Here is a 21,122-nt window from a genome sequence, read left to right as displayed (position 1 = left end):
TTGGCAGCCTTATCTTTGCCCTTAAAATTGAAACCAATTAATTTTGGAGTGTGTTCTAATAATTGTGCCAATAAATTTAGCCCCAATTTTTTCCCAATATACATTTCCACTGTAGTAGTATGTCTTTCCTCATACATTATGATCAACTCTTTCTCATGGTACAATGCCTGAAACATCACAAGGGTAACCCTTGGGCTGTATCCTGGGATCCTCCATGTATTCCCAGTCTTATAAAGATTTTCTCGTGTATTTATGTTCAGTAATATGCCCTCCTAATATCTGAGGGAAAATTAGTAATATTGGGTATAAAATAGTTTCTTCCTGGACTGTACTTAAAATATCCTTGGATCAGTTAAGAAGTTTTCAGCTGTGAATAACTATATCCAACTAAAAGTGGCATAAGGAACAGAAAGTTTTATTGTCTTACCTACAAGAAATTGAGAGGTAGATAGATGGTTGTCCCAGCGTAAACAGTGTCATCAGTGACCCAGACTCTTTCCATCCTTGTATGTTGACATCCTCAGTGGTTCACTTTTATCTACTGTTTAATGGCTATAGTATGGCCTCCTCAGCTCTCATGGCCTAAGAAACGACAGAAAGGAAGAGGTAGGAAAGAAAGTTCTTGAATATCTTGCTTTCATCAGGATGGAAAATCTTTTTAAACTTTTTAGAAGGCTCTAAACGGATTGTTGCTGAAATGCTCATTGACCAGACGTGGGCCATATGGTCAGCCCTCCCTGCAATGAGGGTGGAAGAGACAGTATCTGGCATTTTTGGCCTCTCTTATGGGAAGCACGCCCTGCCAGAAGGAAAAAGAGGGCAATGGCTTTTGGGTAGGCAACCAAATGTGTACGCCAACTCATATTTTGGGAGAATGCTCCTCAATTAAAAAATCTGTGATATTACAAACGTTCTATGAGCATTCTGAATAGGTACCTCTTCCCTATATTTCCTGTTTCGATTTGAAAATGAAAAATGTAACCCAATTCAGTATGAGAAATATTTTATACTATATAAAACAACTGCAAGTAGGTGAAGGTTATAGTAAGTTCCTAAAATAGAAGCCTGCTGATTTCCCTTTGGTAAGGGAGATCCTTTGAAATCCTGGGTGTTGCCTTATTTCCACAGAGCTTGCATGTTCAAAAAATGTGCTAATGGTGTTTTCAAAGACATACAAAGGGAAATCATTTCGTATGTTCAACCCCTTTACTTTTCAGGTTGCATCCAGTTACTTCATACTAACCACTCTTCAAAGTGTGCTGGAGGTCCTGGTTCAAAACACGTGAGTCAATCTCTCAGGTTGCATCTCTTCTGAGTTCCCTTGCCTGAAGTAGATTTAGGCTGGTTGAAGCATAGCCTTTCTTCCTGGAAGCAGGTGCCTTCTGATTTTCGGACATACTCCTTGAACATCTTCCTTCAGGAATGAGATTGGCGGACTGTGGTCCAGCAGAAGCTCCTGCCAGACAAAGAGATGAAGACCTTTGAGTTTCCTGGGGCTGCCCCTGACCTGGCCACATTCCCCACTGGGCTCTGAAGCCAGGTTTGTCCTTGAAGCTCTGCTGCTTCTTAGAGGTGGAGGCTTGGGCATGTTAGTGAGAAGGGACTTGAAGGCTTTCAACTTCTGACAGTCACCAGTGGGTGGCTAAGCTAAAACCTGGACCCCAAATAATTCTTGTTCCATTTCTTCTTTTTATTCTTTATAGGAATTATTTAATAATCATATAGTATGACAAGGCAAATGCATCTCCAGTACATTCAGACAACACCAAAGATTGATGACGAATTATCTGAGAAGTTCATTCTTATCATAATATGACAAGCCACTTTCATTTTTCTCAGAGGTGGAAAAAATTACCTAATTCTCACTCACCTTATATTACTAAAAGACAAGATCTTTTCTTTTCTTTAAAGAATACTGCATATACATTTTTTACAGTGAGCAGGGAGCTAACTCTACATGCCTAAAATTCACATGCTTGCCATACCCCAACCTGGGGAAATGCCTTAAGTTACGTGTGGCTCCCATTGCAATGGTAGAAAGTACAATTATGCTCATCCATCTCCTTGTCTCCAATAGCTGAGAGGAGGAGTGCAAGTGGAATGTACAACTATAAGAGAGGATCATTTTCTACTTTACAGTGGCCTGTATCCACCCACTCAAGATAGCTCGGTGAGTATTATTATGAGAGTGGCCATACCAAGAGTAAGTACAGGATCACGGCTCTCAAGGAATTCATAAACCAGGAAGGGAAATAGGACACATGAAGTCATAGGGGAATGTCATGAGCACAAATGTTTTTAAAACCTGAGGACACATGCTACAACATGGATGAGCCTTGAAGACATGCTAAGTTAAATAATCCAGTCACAAAAGGACAAATACTGTATGAGTCTACTTATATGAAGTACTTAGAGTAGTTAAACTCATAGAAACAGGAAGTAAAATGGTGGTTGTCAGAGGCTGCAGGGTACCGTTACAGTCTTGTAAGATGAGAGTTCTGGAGATGGATGGTGGTGATGGTTGCACAATGTGAATGTACTCAGTGACACTGAACTGTACACTTAAAATGGTTAAAATGGTAAATTTTATGTTATGTATATTTTACCGCAACTAAAAAAAAAATCACTTGAGAAGAAGTATAAAATTATGATGTAACGTACAGAACACAAGACTTGGGGCTAAAAGAACCCTGAGTTCTCATCTTTGCATTTCTACTGACTGTGTGGTCTTAGCCAAGTCATTTTTTTCTCTTTATTATTCATTCTTTTTTAAAATTGAGGTAGAGTTGATCTATATTATAAGTTTCAGGTGTACAACATAGCGATTCACAATTTTTAAAGGTTATACTCCACTCATAGGTATTATAAAACATTGGCTATATTCCTTGTGTTGTACAATATACCCCTGTAGCTTATTTGTTTTATACATAGTAGTTTGTACCTCTTAATCCCCTACCTCTATCTTTTCCCTTCTTCCTTCCTCCTCCCCACTGGTAACCACTAGTTTGTTCTCTATATCTGTCAGTCTGTTTCTTTTTTGTTATATTTACTAGTTTATTTTTTAGATTCCATATAAGTCATTTCATACAGTATTTGTCTTTCACTTATTTCACTTAGCATAATACCCTCCAAGTCCATCTGTGTTACTGCAAATGGGAAAATTTCATTTTTTTTTTTTTTACAACATATACCACATCTTTATCCTTTTGTCTGTTGATGGGCACTTAGGTTGCTTCCGTATTTTGGCAATTGTAAATAATGCTACTAAGAACATTGGGACACATGTGGCTTTTCTAATCAGTGTTTTCATTTTCTTCATATATATACCCAGGAATGGAATTGCTGGATCGTATGGTAGTTCTATTTTCAGTTTTTTGAGGAACCTCCATACTGTTTTCCACAGAGGTTGTGCACCAATTCTACATTCCCGTCAACGGTATACGAGGGTTCCCTTTTGCTCGCATCCTTACCAACATTTGTTATTTGTGGTCTTTTTGATGATAGCCATTCTGACAATTGCAGTGATATATCATTGTGGCTTTGATTTGCATTTCTCTGATGATTAGAGGTGTTGAGCATCTTTTCATGTGCCTGTTGGCCATCTGTATATCTTCTTTGGAAAAATGTCTATTCAGTACTTCTGCCCATTTTTAAATTGGATTTTTTTTTTTAATGTTGTATGAGTTGTTTGTATTTTGGATATTGACCCTTTATTTAGTGAAGTCATTTAACTTCATTAAATGTTCCAACCTATAAAGCAGAGAAAATGACTGTAAGGGAGAATTCAAGGAGGTAATGTATGAAAAAGCCACTTAGCTAAATGTATGGTGTGATACAAAATAAGTTGTTATCATAGGGATGATAAGGGAAAGTTTCATAAGGGCAATGAGACTTGAACTGGCCCTGGAAGGGTAGGGAATAACATTTACAGAGTGCCTACTGTGTGTCTATCTTAGTTTACATTACAGAATTTTTGAAGGTATTACCCTCAAAAACAAGAAATTAAGACAGAGAGATACAATTTGCCCAAACCCAAAAAGTAGCTCTTTCAAATTCCTCATTCTTTCCACTCATAGGAAGTTGTGAAATAAAAAGGTGTTCATACTGGAAACAGATGAAAATAGAAAATGAAAAAGCAGAAATAAATGCAGAAGCTGGTTCTTTTTTTATTTTAAAAAATCATTTTATTTTGAAATAATTTCAAACAAAAGTTTCAAGAAGAGTACAAAGAACTCCCTCATACCCTTCATCCAGATTCAACAATTGTTAACATTCTGCCATCTTTATTTTATAATCTCTTTCTCTGAACCATCTGAGAGTATGTTTTGAATACCATGTCCCTTCACTCTGCCATATAGCAAAAATTTTCCTCTACCCTCTTAGGTTAATGACTTGGGGCCTGCAAATTAAACTGATAAAAGACAGATAAGGAAGAGAAAAAAAAAAACAGATTTAATTACATACATAGCACAGTTCACAAAGAAATGTGACTCAAGGAGACAGAATTTAGGGCTTACCTACCATCCTAATAGGGGATGGGAAGGGACAGAGGAGCACTTCTGGAAGAAGAAATGACTTCTTAGAAGCTGGGGAGAAAGGGCACTTAAGAAAAATAATCAACTCTTTGGAAAGATTAAATGGATCCTTAGGAGTATAGGTGGGAGATAGGATAGTTTTGTGACAACGTTTGTTTGAGAAGATTAGAGGTGTTCCTGGGGAGACCATTTATGATAACAGTTCTTCCGGGAGGCTCTACTTTTAGGTAGATAGAGGATCTTAGGAACTCAAACTCCTTCAGCAAAAAAATCACAATGCCTTATTCTGGACCCCTTCAACTTCAGCCCTGTATTTTCTAAGAATGTAGGTAAACACAGAACATTCTTGAAATCATGAAATTCAATGCTATTATCCCAGAGCTAAGCACTCTGTGCCTGTTCCACAAGTGCCTCTGCTGGCAGGTTTTATGTAGAAGTGCGACTGGCTAAGCTGCTTCTTGCAGCTATGTGAGGACTCCATCTCACTCAAAAGACTGTTCTAAAAACTTCAGACTCAAGTGATCTTTGATGGAGAACTTCACCTGAGGTTCTCCATCAGACCCACAGATAACTACACTTGGACCCATCTTTCTTCTTTCCCCACTGTGTGCCAAGAGGTCATTCCCTCCTGCTGAGGGCAACTGCTCTATTTGTGCGGTGGATCCCGTCTCCTCCCTTGATCTATCTTTCTTTCTCTCAGGTTCTTCCCATTAGCACCAAAAACATGACCATGATCTTCCCACTGCTAAAATGATGACAACAACAAAAACTTTTCACTACATACTTTACCAAGTCCCACACTCTTTCTCAATGCCCCTTCCAAACAGAACTTCTTGAGGGCATTTTCTGCACTTGTAGTCTCTACATGCCCTCCATCCAGTACAACCTGGCTCAGTTTGCCCTGCTCTCTCATCTATGAACTCCTGTTAAATCCCATGGGCACAACCACATCTCATATTATTGACATCTTCTTGACACATGCTCTTCGCTTTGTTTCTCTAATACCAAAATCTCTCTTATGGTTTTATTAATTTTTCTGAAGTTCCTTCTGTTTCCTCTTCCTTTTTACCTAAATGTTGGTGTTCCTGAGAGCTCTCTTCTAGGACACCTTCTCTTTCCTTTCCATTCTTCTACATTCTTCCTGGACTATTTATCCACTCCCACAGGTTCAATTACATATTTGGTGTGCATCAGCTCATCCATGGACCAACTAATTTCTTCTGAATTCCAGACCCGTACATCCAATGGTCCACCTGAAGTCCTCCCAGGCATTCATACTCAGGAGTTCCAAACTGAACTGCTCATTTTCTTATGTTCCTAGCTCTATTAAAGTCACTGACATCATTTAGTTGTCCAAGCCAGAAATCTGAAGTCTTCTTGACTCTTTCTCGAACATAAATTACATGTGACCATCAAATACAGTGGATTCTACTTTTGAGTTGGTCCTCTTCTCTCTTTTAATCTCTACTGCCACCATTCTATTCTGTATCATCATCATCTCTTGCCGAGATTACTGAAATAGTCTCCTGATCAATTTCATTGCCTCCAGACTTGCTTTTCTCCAATCTATGCTTTACCTTCAGCCAAGGTGATCCATCCAAAATGCAATTCTGATTATAGCACTCTCTTGCTTGAAACTTCCAGTGCCTTCTCATTTTGATTATGTCAAACTTCACATTCTCTTTATCATATTTCTAAGATTTGGCTCTGCTACCTTTCTTAGCTTAATCTCTTGCCTTCCCATGCCTATAACATTTAGTAGTACTCAGCATATACTTATTGTTTTAAAAATAAATGGTATTTTTTCCTTTCAAAATACAAAACAGAAAAGTTGTTTTATTTACTGCAGTGTCTCCAGAGCCCAGAACATTGCCTGGAACATAGTAGGCATACAATAAATATTTCTTAAATGAAGGAAAGGATATATGTATCAGTTCTAGTGACTGCAGAATGAGGATGAGCAAGGAAAATGGAATATTTTTAATCCAATAAGCATTTCTTAGAGTAGTATATTTGCAAGAGTCATACTCTAAAATTTGGCAAGTTAAAAAACCAACTACAATGATCTCAGAAGAAAAGCATTTTAAATGGGAGAAAAAAAGCACACTTAACCAACTTTTTAAAAACTGATCATTTATTATAAATAGAAAAGTTAAAATTTTACAAGAAATAAAATACAAATCCATAGTATCCAAATCTCTTATTTTCATGATTTAAAGTCATGACTAAAATTAATGCATATATTTTAACAAGTAATCAAGAAATGCAATGTTCCATACTTAATCATTTTATGTCTAAAATAGATGAAGATACCTACTTTAAAACCAGGACATCTATTTCAAAGACAGATTTTTTTTTAACCTTTAAAGCTAATATTTAAAATTTCAGAGAGAGAGAAATTGAAGTTTGAAAATCTAAGAATCAAAAAATACTTTAGTTAAGAAGGTGATGAAAACAATATCTTTAGGTAATGATATATATTAAGGATAATTTCCAGATTGCTAATCTATATTGTTTAGGAATGAGAAACACTATTCAGTAAAAATAAAAACACCTTAAGGAAAAGAAATGATTTAAGTACTCTGTTCAATTAAAACACATGAGATATACTCTCAGTTCATTATATTACTGAATTGAAAAAGTAAAATAATAATTGCCTCTTATTAAATAAGGATAATTTCACTTATTACAGCTATTCTCTCCAAAGGATATAAATTTATATCTTGGTTGGTATGAAATATCTCTTAAGATGAAACCATCTCCTTTGAGATGATTGGTTAATCATTTGGGAATAACAAAACACAAGATTATATCTCTTCTTTGCACCAACATCAAAATAATTGCATACAGGTTAAAGATTTGAATGATTGAAAAATGAAATCACAAAACCATAAGAAAATGTTTGTGAATACTGATAGTCTTGAGAAGACTTTCAAAACATATCATGAAAGGTGGAAAGCATAAGGCAAAATTGACAGAACATGATATATGAAAATATAAAAATAAGCATAATTAAATGAAGTTTTAATATACTCACATGTAACAAATCAAATGGTAGAGCTGAGCTTATGATGAAAAGCAGTAAGAAGACAATAATCACTCCCATGAAAAATGGGCAAAGGATGGGGATAAACAAAAAGAACACAATGGCCAATAATTACATTTAAAAATGTTCAAGCTTTTTTCTAATCAAAGAAGTGCAAATTAAAATGAAATGCCATTTTTCCTTACCCAATTAACAGAAAAAAAAGTAAATGCAACAAGTCTATATATATATATATATATATATATATATATATATATATATATATATATATATATATATATATAAAAATATAAAACTCTGTTCACAATTTAAGATAGCAAGATTTTTTCTTTCAGGATTATCTTAAGAGGTTCTAGAATTACCAAAAATCATAGATACGCCAAAAAAATTTAGTTATAAGGATACACCTCATAGCTTTGCTTATAACATTGAAAACCTGGAAATAGAGATTGAGAAAATGATGGCATATTTAACACTGCAATATTTATAGCCATTAAAATAATATTAGAATATTAATAACATTGAAAAATACTTTGAATATTTTATCAAGTTTAAAAAGCAGCTTACTAATTAACTACAATATAATCCTATTTTTCAGTAAATTACAATTTACTTTCATTTAACATGTTTTCTATAATGAACCTATATTTCTTTTATAGTAAGAAATAAACTGTTTTCTATAAAGGTCAAAAGATTACATTGTCTATCTCTTTCGGTTCCAATTCCTTACCCCCCAAGTAAACTCCTTATTACCAACCTCTTTTCCCCAGGTATTTCCATAACAGAAAAGGAGGTGCCCCGAACTGGAGAAGTGAACATTCTGTAAATTGCTAAGTGCTACCTCCCATTGTAGGTTTCTGGTGATGCATAAAGCCTAGGAAGAAAATTAGAAGCCATTAAAGGAGGGAAACAAAGTAGATGAAATGGAAGAAAAGAACGCTAGGAATAAAGTAAGAAAGTTAAAGAAGCTAAGGTATGGGCCAATATGTTTGCAAATCCTTGATGAAAATGTGAGTCCTAAATGATGACAAGGTGATAAACATTACAGGGAAATATGGGCAAAGGATGTGGATACAAAATCTACAAAAGAATGACATAAAAAAAAGTTTAGCCTCTTTTCTAACTAAAAAAAATGCAAATTAAAATATGTTGGAAAAAAAAGATTATCAAGATGCAATATCCCAGACTATGTACAGAGTAGACAGCTTCCTATTGTCTGATTTAGTCCTCAAAGTTCATCCTACTCCGAATTCCCATAATGGTTCATCACAGTGCCTCCTTCTTGGTTATGATAGCTTAGGTGAGACCAGATTGATTGATTGATTTTTTTAGAGCAATGTCTCATATTGTTTAATGCTGTAACCTATACATTATGAAACACAGTACATGCAAACAGCACAAAGATTCTGAATCTCCTATTTTGTAACTAATACTATACGAATGTGGCACATACATAAACTTAAAACCTTAAAAGATTATGCTTTCTTCCCCACTTTTCATTTTCTATTCATTAATCAGAAGCTAGGCACTTTAATCTAAAAATACATTAAAAAATATATTTTAGATCCTTCTGGGTAACTCACTCCTAAAATGAATAAAGTCAGTTTAGGAGCAAAATCAACAAATCCAACTCACTAGGTGAGACCAGATTTAAATGCCCATGTTACAATCAATGAATACACCCGTGAACATAGGTTATTTTGAGTAGTTTCAATGAGCAGAATCCTTAGCCAACATCCTAAGCATAATTTTAGGTTTACTTTGGGTGAAGAAATGTTTAAAAGAGTTAAGGCTCCAGGAGATACTCTGGACAACCAGAACTAGCCCCAAGGCATTGGAAGCCAAAAGGCATACCAAAAGGAGGCAAGAGCTAATACCAGTATGGACTGAGATACAAGGGCAAATGTATGTCATAATTCTGTATTCTGAAAATAAATACAAAAATAAGTAAATAACAGTAACTTGAAAATGTCAGGCACCATATTAACAACTTTATGTAAACTGTTTTATTCAATAATCTTATAAAGGAAAATACTATTATGTCTATTTTAAAGATAGTTCATTCTACATAGAAAAATAAACCTAGATTTCCTACCTCACACCATATATTCTAGAAATTAAAGATCTCATTGTGAAAGCACAACTCTAAATCAAATAGAAGAAAGTATAGAGTATTATTTGTGACTCTGGGACAGGACAGAACTTTTTAAGATTCACAAAATACAGTGAGTTAAGAAATTATAGATTTGAATACATCAAACTGAAGATGCTTGTTCAACAAAGCACCTCATAAATAAAAATTTAGATGGGTGATAGTTGGGGAAAAATTATTTGCAACATCTAAAATGGACAAAAGATTGATATCTAGAACATGGGTTGTTCTGTAAATAAATAGTAAACATAGGTTTTGTGGGCCATATTGTCTCTAATGTAACTGTTCAATTCTGCTATTGTACCATGAAAGCAACCATAGACAATACATAAATGAATGAATATGGCTGTGTTCCAATAAAATGTTATTAGCAAAAAACGGTGGTAAGCAGGATTTGGCCTTCAAGCTTGTAGTTTGTCGACCCCTAATCTAGAATACACAAAAACTTCTTACGGATCAATAAGAAAAATTTAGGACACTCAATGGAAAACTGAATAAAGGATATCAATAAGCAACTGGCAGAATGAAAATCCAAATGGCTAAACAAATATATGGAGTACGACTTTATTAATAATATGAGAAATGAAAATTTAAAGGTAATGCCATTTTGCACCTTAGGGATTTGGCAGAATATGGAAGTCAGGTAACTTAGGTGGAGGTTAAGGGTGTGGCGAAACATGAAACCCTCATGCCTTGGCAATGAAGGAGTATCAGTTACAGAGAGCCACTCTGGAGAGCAATCTGGCAGTGCTAAGTGAAATTAGTGTCTTTCCAGACTCCAAATAAAGGAGAGCTCTTTGATAAAGGGCAGCAGGCAACCTTTTAACAACACACATACATTATCTTTATTTTGTAATTAGAGATAATATACATTATCTTTATTTCACTATGGATCCAAAAACACCAACATAGACTGTCACTAGTCCACAGACCAGCTGTTATAAACTACTTTCTACCAATATGTTTTAGACATGAAAATCTTAATATTCTTAGCATGTAATTATTTTACAGTTTAGAGTTTCATATCTTTAAGAGAACTGACTTTATGATGCCTGATTAATGGAATGTAAAATTCACATGAACTTAAGATAAAGTGAAATTCAATTTTATAAGATGGAGAGCCAATTACAGGGTTCTACCCTTAGATACTTCTGGGTTTCCCTTCTCTACAGCATCAGGAGCACTTCAGTAGAAGTCTGAGAAGCATTCAGATAATAAGAAGGGACAATTATTGAATATCCATCAATCTTTAGCTAAATAAAACTAAGATGTAAGGGTGTTTTTTTCCTTCTTTAATAGAAAATCAAATTACACAATATAATCTGCTTGGTAATTAGAATTGCAACTTCCTTTAGCCATTTTTTCCCTACCTCTACCCTGAATACAATCTATTGTAGCATTAGGTTCTGAAATAGAGGCCTTCCCCTCATTGAATTCATTGAATTCATTTGCCATGGTCTGATAAAATATACAATGGATTATTCAATGGATTATTGTGGCCTAAACAGCAAAAGTAGCTTGCAAATGCACTGATTAAAAAGGCAATAAAGTATATCCACATGCTTTACCTTAAAAATAAATGTGTTATTCAACTCTATTCCAATGCAGAAAACCACTCCAAAGTTAAAATAGCTCTGAAATAACTGTTTTTTTCTTTTATCACATATTCGACACTAAAGCATAAATATACTATTGTTTGACAAGTTATTAAAAGAAAATTAGTTTGTACTGAATTGCACACTTTAAACAGGTGAACTTTCTGTTATTTAATTGTATCTTAATAAAGCTGTTAGATAATCAGTCATCTAGTCTTGTGGCTCTTAACTGTAGTATAATAGGATAAGAGGTAAAGAGGAGGTGTGAAATAGGATTAGCCAATCAGGAACTGGGCTAAATTCTCAGCATATTTTGTCTGGCTCTCAGTAACCTAAAAAGAGAGGAAGAGGGGGAAGGCGAGGGAGGGAGAGGGAAAGGGAGGCAGGTAGAAGTGGGGGGAGGTAGGAAGGGAGTGTGTGTGTGTTTTAAGGAGGCTGGCTCTGTGGGACAAAAGAAGAAGCGCTATGGCAAAGGGTGAAGAACCAAATGTCATAGCTGAAACACTTTCTTTCACAAATTCCTAAAAACATAGACTAACCCAGAGAAGACTTCTGTCAGACACTAATGAAATGAGACATGGTGGTTCTCTTTCTTCATCTATGAACAGGCTATTTCCAAAACGTAGTGAGAGCACAGGAATTTCTTTTAAAAAAGACTTCTTTCCATTGCCTGCCAACAACTTTCACATACAGATTGCTTAAGTGAAAACTGAAGGCTGCTTTTAGAATCAAGAATTTAAAAACATCTAAGATTGTACTGTATATAAACGGAACAACTTTGACAGAAAAGAATACAAGTTAAAAAAAAAAAGACAATACATAGATGCTAAAACAGAAAATGCTGGTACACATTCTTTTATTGCTAAACATCAAATGCCAGCAACTGTTATCTTCAAGTTAGAGCCTAAGAATGAATTACAGCTCAGTTGAAGGATCTATAGAAAAAATACCTATGCACCATTATGATGTGGACATTCAATAAATACTACTGGACAAACTGATGACTGAGAGCCACATATCCATGAACCACATGTTTACAATTTACTTTTAGACAGATAATGACCTTAAGAACGAATATCAAAAGGTCAAGTTTAACTGCATGTCTTTTCAAACTGAGATGCTGAAAATATATACATTCTTTACAGATTATAGATGACTTTAAAAAACACTCAAAAATGTAAACAACGCAGAATAGGAACACTGAAAATAAAAGTTTCACTGCTGAACAATGTGACAACACAGAACACTTTCTTCAGATCCTCAAAATAATTCATTCTTCTGATTGCTCTACAGAAACCAAAATGGATTATTTTCGTAAAGATGATAACATACCAGGGACACAAAGACCTTCTAAGTTATTTTTTTATGTTAACATATATTTATAGTAAATATTCAGTAATACTTTTTACAGCTTTCTTAAATAGAAACATGCTTTTCTAATCCATAACTAACACTAATCACCATCCATTCAAGCACATTTATTAAGTACTTATGATGTCTCACGCACTGTGCCAGGGATGCAGAGATGAGTATGACACGGTCCTTGCCCTAGAAGTGCTCACAATCCAGCTGAAGAGACAACACGTAACATTTCCTTTCTTATATAATGAGGCCATTTCTCTAAAAATGGGACTGATCTGCTCAGTATCCTAATACAATGTTCCCAAATCCTCACCCAATGGAGCAAAAGACCAAAGTGTTTAAAAGCTACAAGAAAACGAGGTGTTTGGGGTTTTTTTCCACCCAGAAAAAGAAGTTAACAAGTAGGCTTTGATATGTTAAAATTTTTTCTGTTTCAAAAAAACTGACCTGCACATATACATTTTCATTACTAAATCACTCAGTAATCGAATTAATATGTATTTCACGGCATTCCCTAAGCTCTACCACCTGAACAAGGTCTGAGCATTACTCTGCTGATATACTTTAATTCTGAAAGACTGACCGCCTAAGAATAGAACAAATGCCTTTTTCCTAGGAAAACTGATACTCTGTATGGTTTTAACTAGTGATAATAACTGATGACCTTGAGTCATACAAAAAAAATGTTAAAATTATATTCAACATACAATTTCTGTTTAAGAAGACAGGCAGATTTACAACGCAATCTAAAGTTTCCTTAAAAATTACAAAGTTTTAGTGCCTAAACAGCAACTCAATGATCTCAAAGAAGTGAACCCCCATGGAATACCTCACTTAGTTAAGAAGTTAGATACATGACTGTTAATGTTCTTGAGTGTATGAGAGAAGCACATATTTTTCATCAAAGAAACACCATGCTCATACACTTCTAAGACCAATAGCTTCACGCTGGCCTATTGAATTCCCAGATCTCCCAGGGCTGCATCTCTGGTCCCAAAAGACCTCAAAATAGGTGGGGCTCCTTCGGGTTCAAGAGTCAGTTCCCAGGCTCTGGCAGATCCACATGTGTACTCACATGCAGTCATTCTCACTGTACTACCAAGTCTTTTGTGGACCCACAGAGGTAGCTTAGGGGAAAGATGGAAAACAAGGACTACGTATTTAATTACTCAACACAGAGAAACATGGGAGCCACTGGTGAGGACAGAGTATGGTTCAGGGCTTCAGGTACTTGCTTCTTGAAGATAGGAACCCAGGAGCTAAGCCCCAGATAGCTTCAGCAGCACAAGACAAAAGGTCTACCCCGGTAGGTTTCCAAGCTTTAAAGCTCTGTAGAGAATGGTAACCAGGACTGCAGAAGGGCCTGTGATCTGTCTTGTGATATGCCACAAGATTCACCTGGCTCAGTTCTGAGGTTCAACCCTAACTGCCTCAGCTCACATGCTGCAGGTGAGAGATACTTCCTGTAGCTCACTCTGAATGAGGGAGGGTATGGGAATATATCATCAAAAAGGCAACTTTTGTGGAGCAAACCATGTCTCATGATTTTATAAGCCCTACTTTCTATTTGTTCATTTCTTTGTTTATCATTTGACAAAGATCTTCCCTTTTGTGTCAGCAGATTCTTTTATAGAATTTTATTAATTTACTTGTAATCAGAACTCAGTTGTCAGAGTACAAAACAATACACTATTAAATTTTAAAATACTTTTCAAACAAGACAAAGGACAAGAAATATAGGCCAAGAAAATGCTCACCTTTCCACTTGGCCAAAGTCTGGTCTCCTTCAAATCTGGATTGACGATGCTTTTTCAAGGTTTTCCCAATTAATCCCACCCAATCTGTTTTCCTTTACATTATATCCATGTGATATGGAGTCACACAAAAATGGTTTAATATAAATTTGTACTTGCTAAGAAATTGTTCCACAAGCATCTGAAGTTTGTAGGTTCAGTCTTCAAAACTAGAATGTAATCAGGGACTATGCCTTTCATTTCTTCTGTTTATCCCCCATCCCAGAGTTCAGAAACTCTGGATATAGGAAGAGCAAAGTTTTTGGCTAAAATGTAATTTTAAGGAAATACTTTATATGTCATAACAAGTAAGGTTTTCAATATTGTATACTGTAACTCAGAGATTCTATCAGATGAGTGCAAATATTACCGTGCTGTAACCATCCAGAGTCCCAGGGTCACATTGGCAGCCAAAAGCACACTGCCACCAAGCAAGATGAAAAATCCTATCAGGTCTTTGACATCGCTGTCTCCAATCACTGAGGTAAGAGTAGCATCTAGGAAAGAGTTTAAAATCCACTGTCCATCCAAAGCAAAGCAGGGCACTGCATTAACAATAGCCAGAGCTCCTGAGAGGGAAATCAGGTACCTGGTTAAAATCAGTTAAGGAGCCTACTGTGAGGTCTGAGTGCAAAGCACATTTCTGGGAGTCAAAAGCACATATTTTATTAGGACTGGATTTGAGATTACAGGTGACTCTGCCTCTCTTTAAATCTCTGCTCACCAGTACAGGCCATTCCTTTTTAGATCTCTACTATTTAAAACAAATGATTTATATTATTTTGAAGTCCAAAAACCTTGGCTAGTAAAATAAAGGCCAAACACTTGTAAACCAAGGCAATCTGTAATGAACTCCTAGGAAGCCCAACTCTAACCCTTTAATGATACAAGGGAAAAGAATACAGAAGGAGTAAGAAATAAGGGAAAGTTACTTTTTGACCCTTACAAAATATACCTTATATTAGATTTATAAAGATTTTGGCCCCTTAAACTCTATTGTACTATCATCTATAAGGTTATAGTGTAAATATTTCTGAGATAAACCTGCAGTCTACAAAGTACAATCTTGATTGTACACATTTTTAGTAACTCATTTGTTACTAATTTGCTCATTTGTTTTCCATTTCATTTTCTGGCAAATCATTAAGGAAAGAAATGAAAACTCTTTCCTAAAAGTGACAAAAATAAACTTTCCAAACTGTTCAGTTTATTCAAATTCTATATAAAAATAAGTTTAAAATGTCACCTTTTATATGAAAACATAACATGTTAAAGTACACATGAGATTTTGCCCTCTGAATGCTATTTTAGTAGTGGAAACCAGTTTGATCTCCCTTATGCATTTCTCCATTTGGTCAGAGCTAACAGGCTCAGAGAGGGAGAATTCACCTCATTAGCAGCTGAAGTCTTCATCCTTTATAAACTTACTAAAAGGTTTTAGACCTATAAATTCAACTCTCAATTTGTATTCTAGGTTTCTTCCCTTTCTCTCCTCCTGATCAACCTCTCTCCTCCGACTTCTTCCTTCCTAGGTATAATATGATCTTTTTCAACTTTAAAGTCTTTTTTTTAAGTTATCAGCAATTGATATGTGTAAGGTCTATACATGCTCTTTATTCCAGGTAAGACTGATCAAGTTCCAAGTAGCACACTTTTAAAAGATTTTTCATACCAAAAAGGATACTTGACAAATGTCTCCACAACCACAGGCAGATCTATGCTTAGAAAGTTGAAACGTGGGATAAAACTGGTGATGCTCACTAAAAACGAAAAACAAGAAACAATGAATATTATACAGATAAGCAAAGCACTATGAATCTTACCATATGGCTAAAAATCGGGCTAGCCTATGAAACTGACTGAGGAAGCCCTTCCCCAACATATGCAGGCAGGGTATATGCCCCACATATAAAAGCAGTCAAATTGTAGAATATCTAATTCAAATAGAGGAATACGGAAATTCATTTTCCAGTGTGTCTTTTATTTTGAGGTGAGAATAAGATCAAACTAATTATATACCAAGTATGACTACCAAATACAGAGACTGACTTAAAAAATACACTAGAATTTACATCAAAAGAGTCCTTATCCTTTTGAAGAGGTACTACCTTAAAATCACATTCACTCCAACTATCATGCCACTTGATCTCTTTCCGGTCTCAGTTTTTTCTTCATTGTTAAAACAAGGATTAAGACTAGGGGATTTTTAAGGTCTTTTCCATTCTGTGGATTCCATAATCCTGTTTTTGTTTTAAAACATTAAAAAAAAAAAAAACCCCAAACTCTTGTAATTAACTAGAACTCACAGCACACATTTCTGAATTACCCTAAAGAGGGACATTTCTACATTTGTTGAGGATGTATTTAATATTTGCACTCTAGAGTCACTTGGTGTCAAACTAACAAGAATGACCCAGGTTGTATCTTAGGATATGACTATGGACCAATGACAGAAGCTTTTATTTTATTTTGTTTTTTTTATGGGGGGAGGTAATTAGGTCTATTTGTTTATTTTTAGTGGAGGTACTGAGGATTGAACTCAGGACCTCATGCATGCTAAGCATGTGCTCTTCCAGTTGAGCTATACCCTCCCCCAGAAGTTTTTAAAGAGTAACATAAAGCCCACATGTCCATTAACTGATGAAAACAGAAAATGTAATATGTCCATACAATGAAATATTTGGCCATAAAAAGGAATGAAGTACTGACACATGCTACAACATGGATGAACCTTGAAAATACGCTAAGTGAAAGAAGCCAGCCACAAAATATTTCATTTATATGAAATGTGAACAGGCAAACTTAAAGAAACAGAAAGTAGTTAGTGGTTTCCAAGGGCTGGCTGGGGTAGGGGGGAAGTCTGTTGAGGAGCAATGAGGAATGACTTCTTAAAGGGTATGGGGTTTCTTTTTGGGGTTATGAAAATATTCTGGAACTAGACTGTGGTGATAGTTGCACAACTCTGAATATATTAAAAACTACTGAATTGTACACTTTAAAAAGGTGAATTGTATGATATGCAAATTATATTTCAATAAAACATTAAAAAAGGAACATTAGAAAATCTTGTACAACAAAATGAGCTAGATTATATGATCTTCAGCCATATGGGGAAGCTATCTATTTAGTCCAATCATGTGCCACTGTTAAAACAATTATGTTGGCCCAGTTTTGAAATTATATTCATATAAAATTCATGTGTCATACACAAATTACTTCATAGTCATTAGCACTATGATTCCTGGCATTCTTTGGGGTAGGCTACTCTTGTTACTGTTTTGGGAGCCTGGATACATTTAATAAATTCTTAGAGAATACCTGAGAGATCATCTACGTGACTTGGACATAAAAGATGAAGGAAAAATGCATTACTCTCCGTAGGCAGACATGGGGTTCAGCCCCATCTTGCTTTATAAATTCAGATTATTTTTCTACTACTTAAATTTCATTTAATATATATGAACAAGTTAACAAGACTTTGAAAAGTGATCAAATATAATAAATAAAATTAATGCAAGATTTGCACTGAGTTTCTACCATTGAGAATATATGCCATCTTAATGATGTTCTGGGGTCTACCACAATAATACCCACCTGTATAGTGAAGGTGCAGTGGATGTCCTACATACAACATATCAATCTGAGGTGGGTGTTTCACTTTTATTAAGCGAGTATGAGTTTCCAAAGAAGGTATTATACAGAAACTTGAACTTGAGGTTTTTTTACAGTCTTTATTGGTTCTACAAACTTGGGTGGCTTCAATTGCTTTCCGGGCAGGTAGACAGGTATGCTAGGGATAAAATATTAATTATTCGATACTAAAAATGACTTAGCAACAAGAAAAACAACACTAAGTTACATGTCTTCAATATCTTTCATATCAACTAGTATATTAGGAACGAAGTTCATATAAAGGAAATGCCATTTATGTGTATCTACTATAAATTAAATTCAAGTACTCCACTTTGGCCAAGTAAGATATTACCACTATAAAATTTTTAAAGATTTTCAGATGAAATATAACATGTGAAATGTAAAGATTTTAATAAATGATACAAAGCAAAAGGGAGATGTTTTCATAGATGCCATTTTAGTTCTATGTGCTTATTTTGTAGTAATTATATCAGGCACGCATGACTGCTTCAGGGACAACTTACCAAACGCTTATTAAAATTATTTCTATAGGAAAAGCACACATCTGTAAGGCTGTGATTGTTACAGCATTCAGTCGAACCATCTAGCCGTTTGTATGCTAAAGAGAAATGGTTTATGAGAATCCGTTATAAAAAAAAAGTCCATTATATAGAAGTACATTTGTAATAAGAATTTTGCTTTCAAGACAAAACGAATTAAGTAAAATGCATAGGAATTCAGAAACAACTGTATAATTGAGAGTTCAGCTTACTGGCTGCTTGCTGCAGAGTTTGATTTTATGTTACAAAAAGAGATATACCCAATTTGAAATCAAGAAGCAGCAATTACCCTAGGTTAGTTGTCTTCATATAAACTTACCCACTCACAAAGCTGGAGTTCCAGAGTCCCAGTAGATTTTGCAATAACTCCAGCTGGTCAAGCACAAATATTTAATGAACCACAATTAGATGCCCTAATGCTGCTGATCCAGTACCACTACTGGTAAACTCCTGAGCTGTGATGTTAGCAGAGTGACCCAGAGGATGCCTAAGAGACATCCCTAGTATATCAAATATCTGTCCCACTTCCAGGCTTACCTTAGGCCTCTCCCCACAGAACCGGGGCAGCCCAATTTGACCCCATAGATGTGCACATATTTGCAAGCATACCAGTAATCCAGTTACCATTTTTGGAAGGCAACAGAAACAGGACAACTATTTATTCCCATTACTCATTTTTTTTTTTCCAAGTTTCTTGGTAGACTGCACTTGTATCTGGGACAGCTAAGGATGAAATAGATATTGAAGAAGAATTATTCTGGGATTGATTTTTTTTTTTTTTTTAGCGTGGAAAGAGTAATATACGCTTCAGGTTTTTAAACAAATATCTTCAAAATACAGCACTTGATCCATAATGGTGAAATATTCAAAAAGTTAATAAGGAAAGGGTTGCAGAGTATTTCAAGAAAAATTTCACTTCCATTCTGACAGGAAAAAGACAAACCTTAAACATCTGAAATGCAGATATCCTAATAAAGCAATCCTGTTAGAGAGAACTTTATTTGATTACTATGTCATTTTGGCTTTTGTAATTCAATACAGATTATACCAAATTTAGAGAAACCTAAGGAAAATAATATAGGACTTAAGGAGTATGAAATAATGATTATTTTTCTTACAGAAGAACACACCATGGATTACATACCCAACTGAAAAGATGTAATACATGGAATAAGATGAGGTGTAATATGAAGTACTGAGTGCTAGCCATAAAGTATTTTTGCCCCCGCCAAAAGTGGATTCTGTGTCTAATCAAGCCTCTAGACCTAACCACCAAGTACAGGAAATTTGGGAGACACCTGAGCATGTTAATGATATCTTGTGGATAACATATAACTAGACAAATCCAGAATATGGGAAATTTGACAAATAAGTCAGTTTCTTAAATAAATAATATATAAGAAAGTCAGGGGCAATTATTATAGCTTAAAAGAAACTTAAAATCTGAAAAGAAAAAGTATATATATGTATGTACATATATAATTGAATTGCTTTGCTGTACATCTGAAACTAACATTGTAAATCAACTACACTTCAATAAAAATTTTTTTAAAAAGGAACTTAAAAGATTGACCATCCAACTTAAATTATTAAAAAACTAGGGAAGATGGGGGAGGGTATAGCTCAGTGAGAGAGTGCATGCTTAGCATGCACAAGGTCCTTGGTTCAATCCCCAGTATCTCCACTAAAAAACACAAAAATAAAATAAAATAAAATAAAATAAAATAAATAAACCTAATTACCTCCACCAACCCCCCCCAAAATAATTAAAGTGGTAAAAACAAAACAAAATAAAAATTAAAAAAAAAAAGGAGAGTGCATACCAACTAGATATTAGGAATTATTGCTAATTTTGTTAGGTGCGGTAACAGTACTGTGGTCATGTTTAAAAGGTCATCATCTATTAAAGATATGCTAAAGTTTATGGATGAAATGACAGGATGCCTGGGATGTGCTGTAAAATAATTCTGTCAAAGGTAGGCAGGTTGGATGAAAAAACTGGCAAAATGTTGACAACTGCTGAAGCTAGGAGAAGGATTCATGAGGTTTCATTTATACTACTCTCTTGGCATTTATGTATATTTGAAAAATTTTTACAATAAAAAGTTCTTAAAAATGAGTTATACATGGAAGGTTTCACTTAAAAATTTTTAAATCAATTCTTACTACTTTGCCACTGTTGCACACAGTACTTTAGTAACATTATTTCTGATAATTAATCATATTTTTTTAACCCAGTAGATGTGTATACGCACCCAGGCATTTCTTGACTTAAAGATGTAGTCTGTGAGCATTAACATGTACTTTCCAATACTTTCAATAACTTGGGACCCCACGATTTTGTATAAAGAGTTGGGAGACGGATTTTTCAAAGCTGGAAGAACTAAAAATAAATTTGGCAGCTTCTGAGAATAAACCTGCTTCACCCTGTCTCCTACTACACAGA

At 34.9% G+C, this 21,122-nt stretch overlaps 1 protein-coding gene across 3 annotated transcripts in view; it reads right to left on the bottom strand.

Annotated features, from left to right (window-relative positions):
• Nucleotides 1–12,167: 12,167 nt before the first annotated feature.
• The window catches only part of MBTPS2 (membrane bound transcription factor peptidase, site 2), a 33,213-nt gene continuing 24,258 nt past the window's right edge, over nucleotides 12,168–21,122 (bottom strand). The window contains exons 8-12 of one of the 3 annotated variants that reach the window (XR_006720175.2): nucleotides 18,641–18,735; nucleotides 18,078–18,273; nucleotides 16,168–16,243; nucleotides 14,448–15,072; nucleotides 12,168–12,615 (exon numbers count right to left, since the gene is read on the bottom strand). Coding sequence is in view for 1 of the 3 variants with exons in the window: in XM_010970300.3 (XP_010968602.2) it covers nucleotides 14,850–15,072; nucleotides 16,168–16,243; nucleotides 18,078–18,273; nucleotides 18,641–18,735 (590 nt within the window). In the remaining 2 variants the exon portion in view is untranslated. Of the gene's footprint in view, nucleotides 15,073–16,167; nucleotides 16,244–18,077; nucleotides 18,274–18,640; nucleotides 18,736–18,995; nucleotides 19,049–21,122 lie in introns of those variants that run through there. The other 2 variants (XM_010970300.3, XR_012504828.1) reach the window with 2 other exon arrangements.

The sequence above is a fragment of the Camelus bactrianus genome, chromosome X (genome assembly GCF_048773025.1).
Source record: "Camelus bactrianus isolate YW-2024 breed Bactrian camel chromosome X, ASM4877302v1, whole genome shotgun sequence".
Classification (NCBI taxonomy): Eukaryota; Metazoa; Chordata; class Mammalia; order Artiodactyla; family Camelidae; genus Camelus; species Camelus bactrianus.
This window is presented reverse-complemented; position numbering and strand designations above follow the sequence as displayed.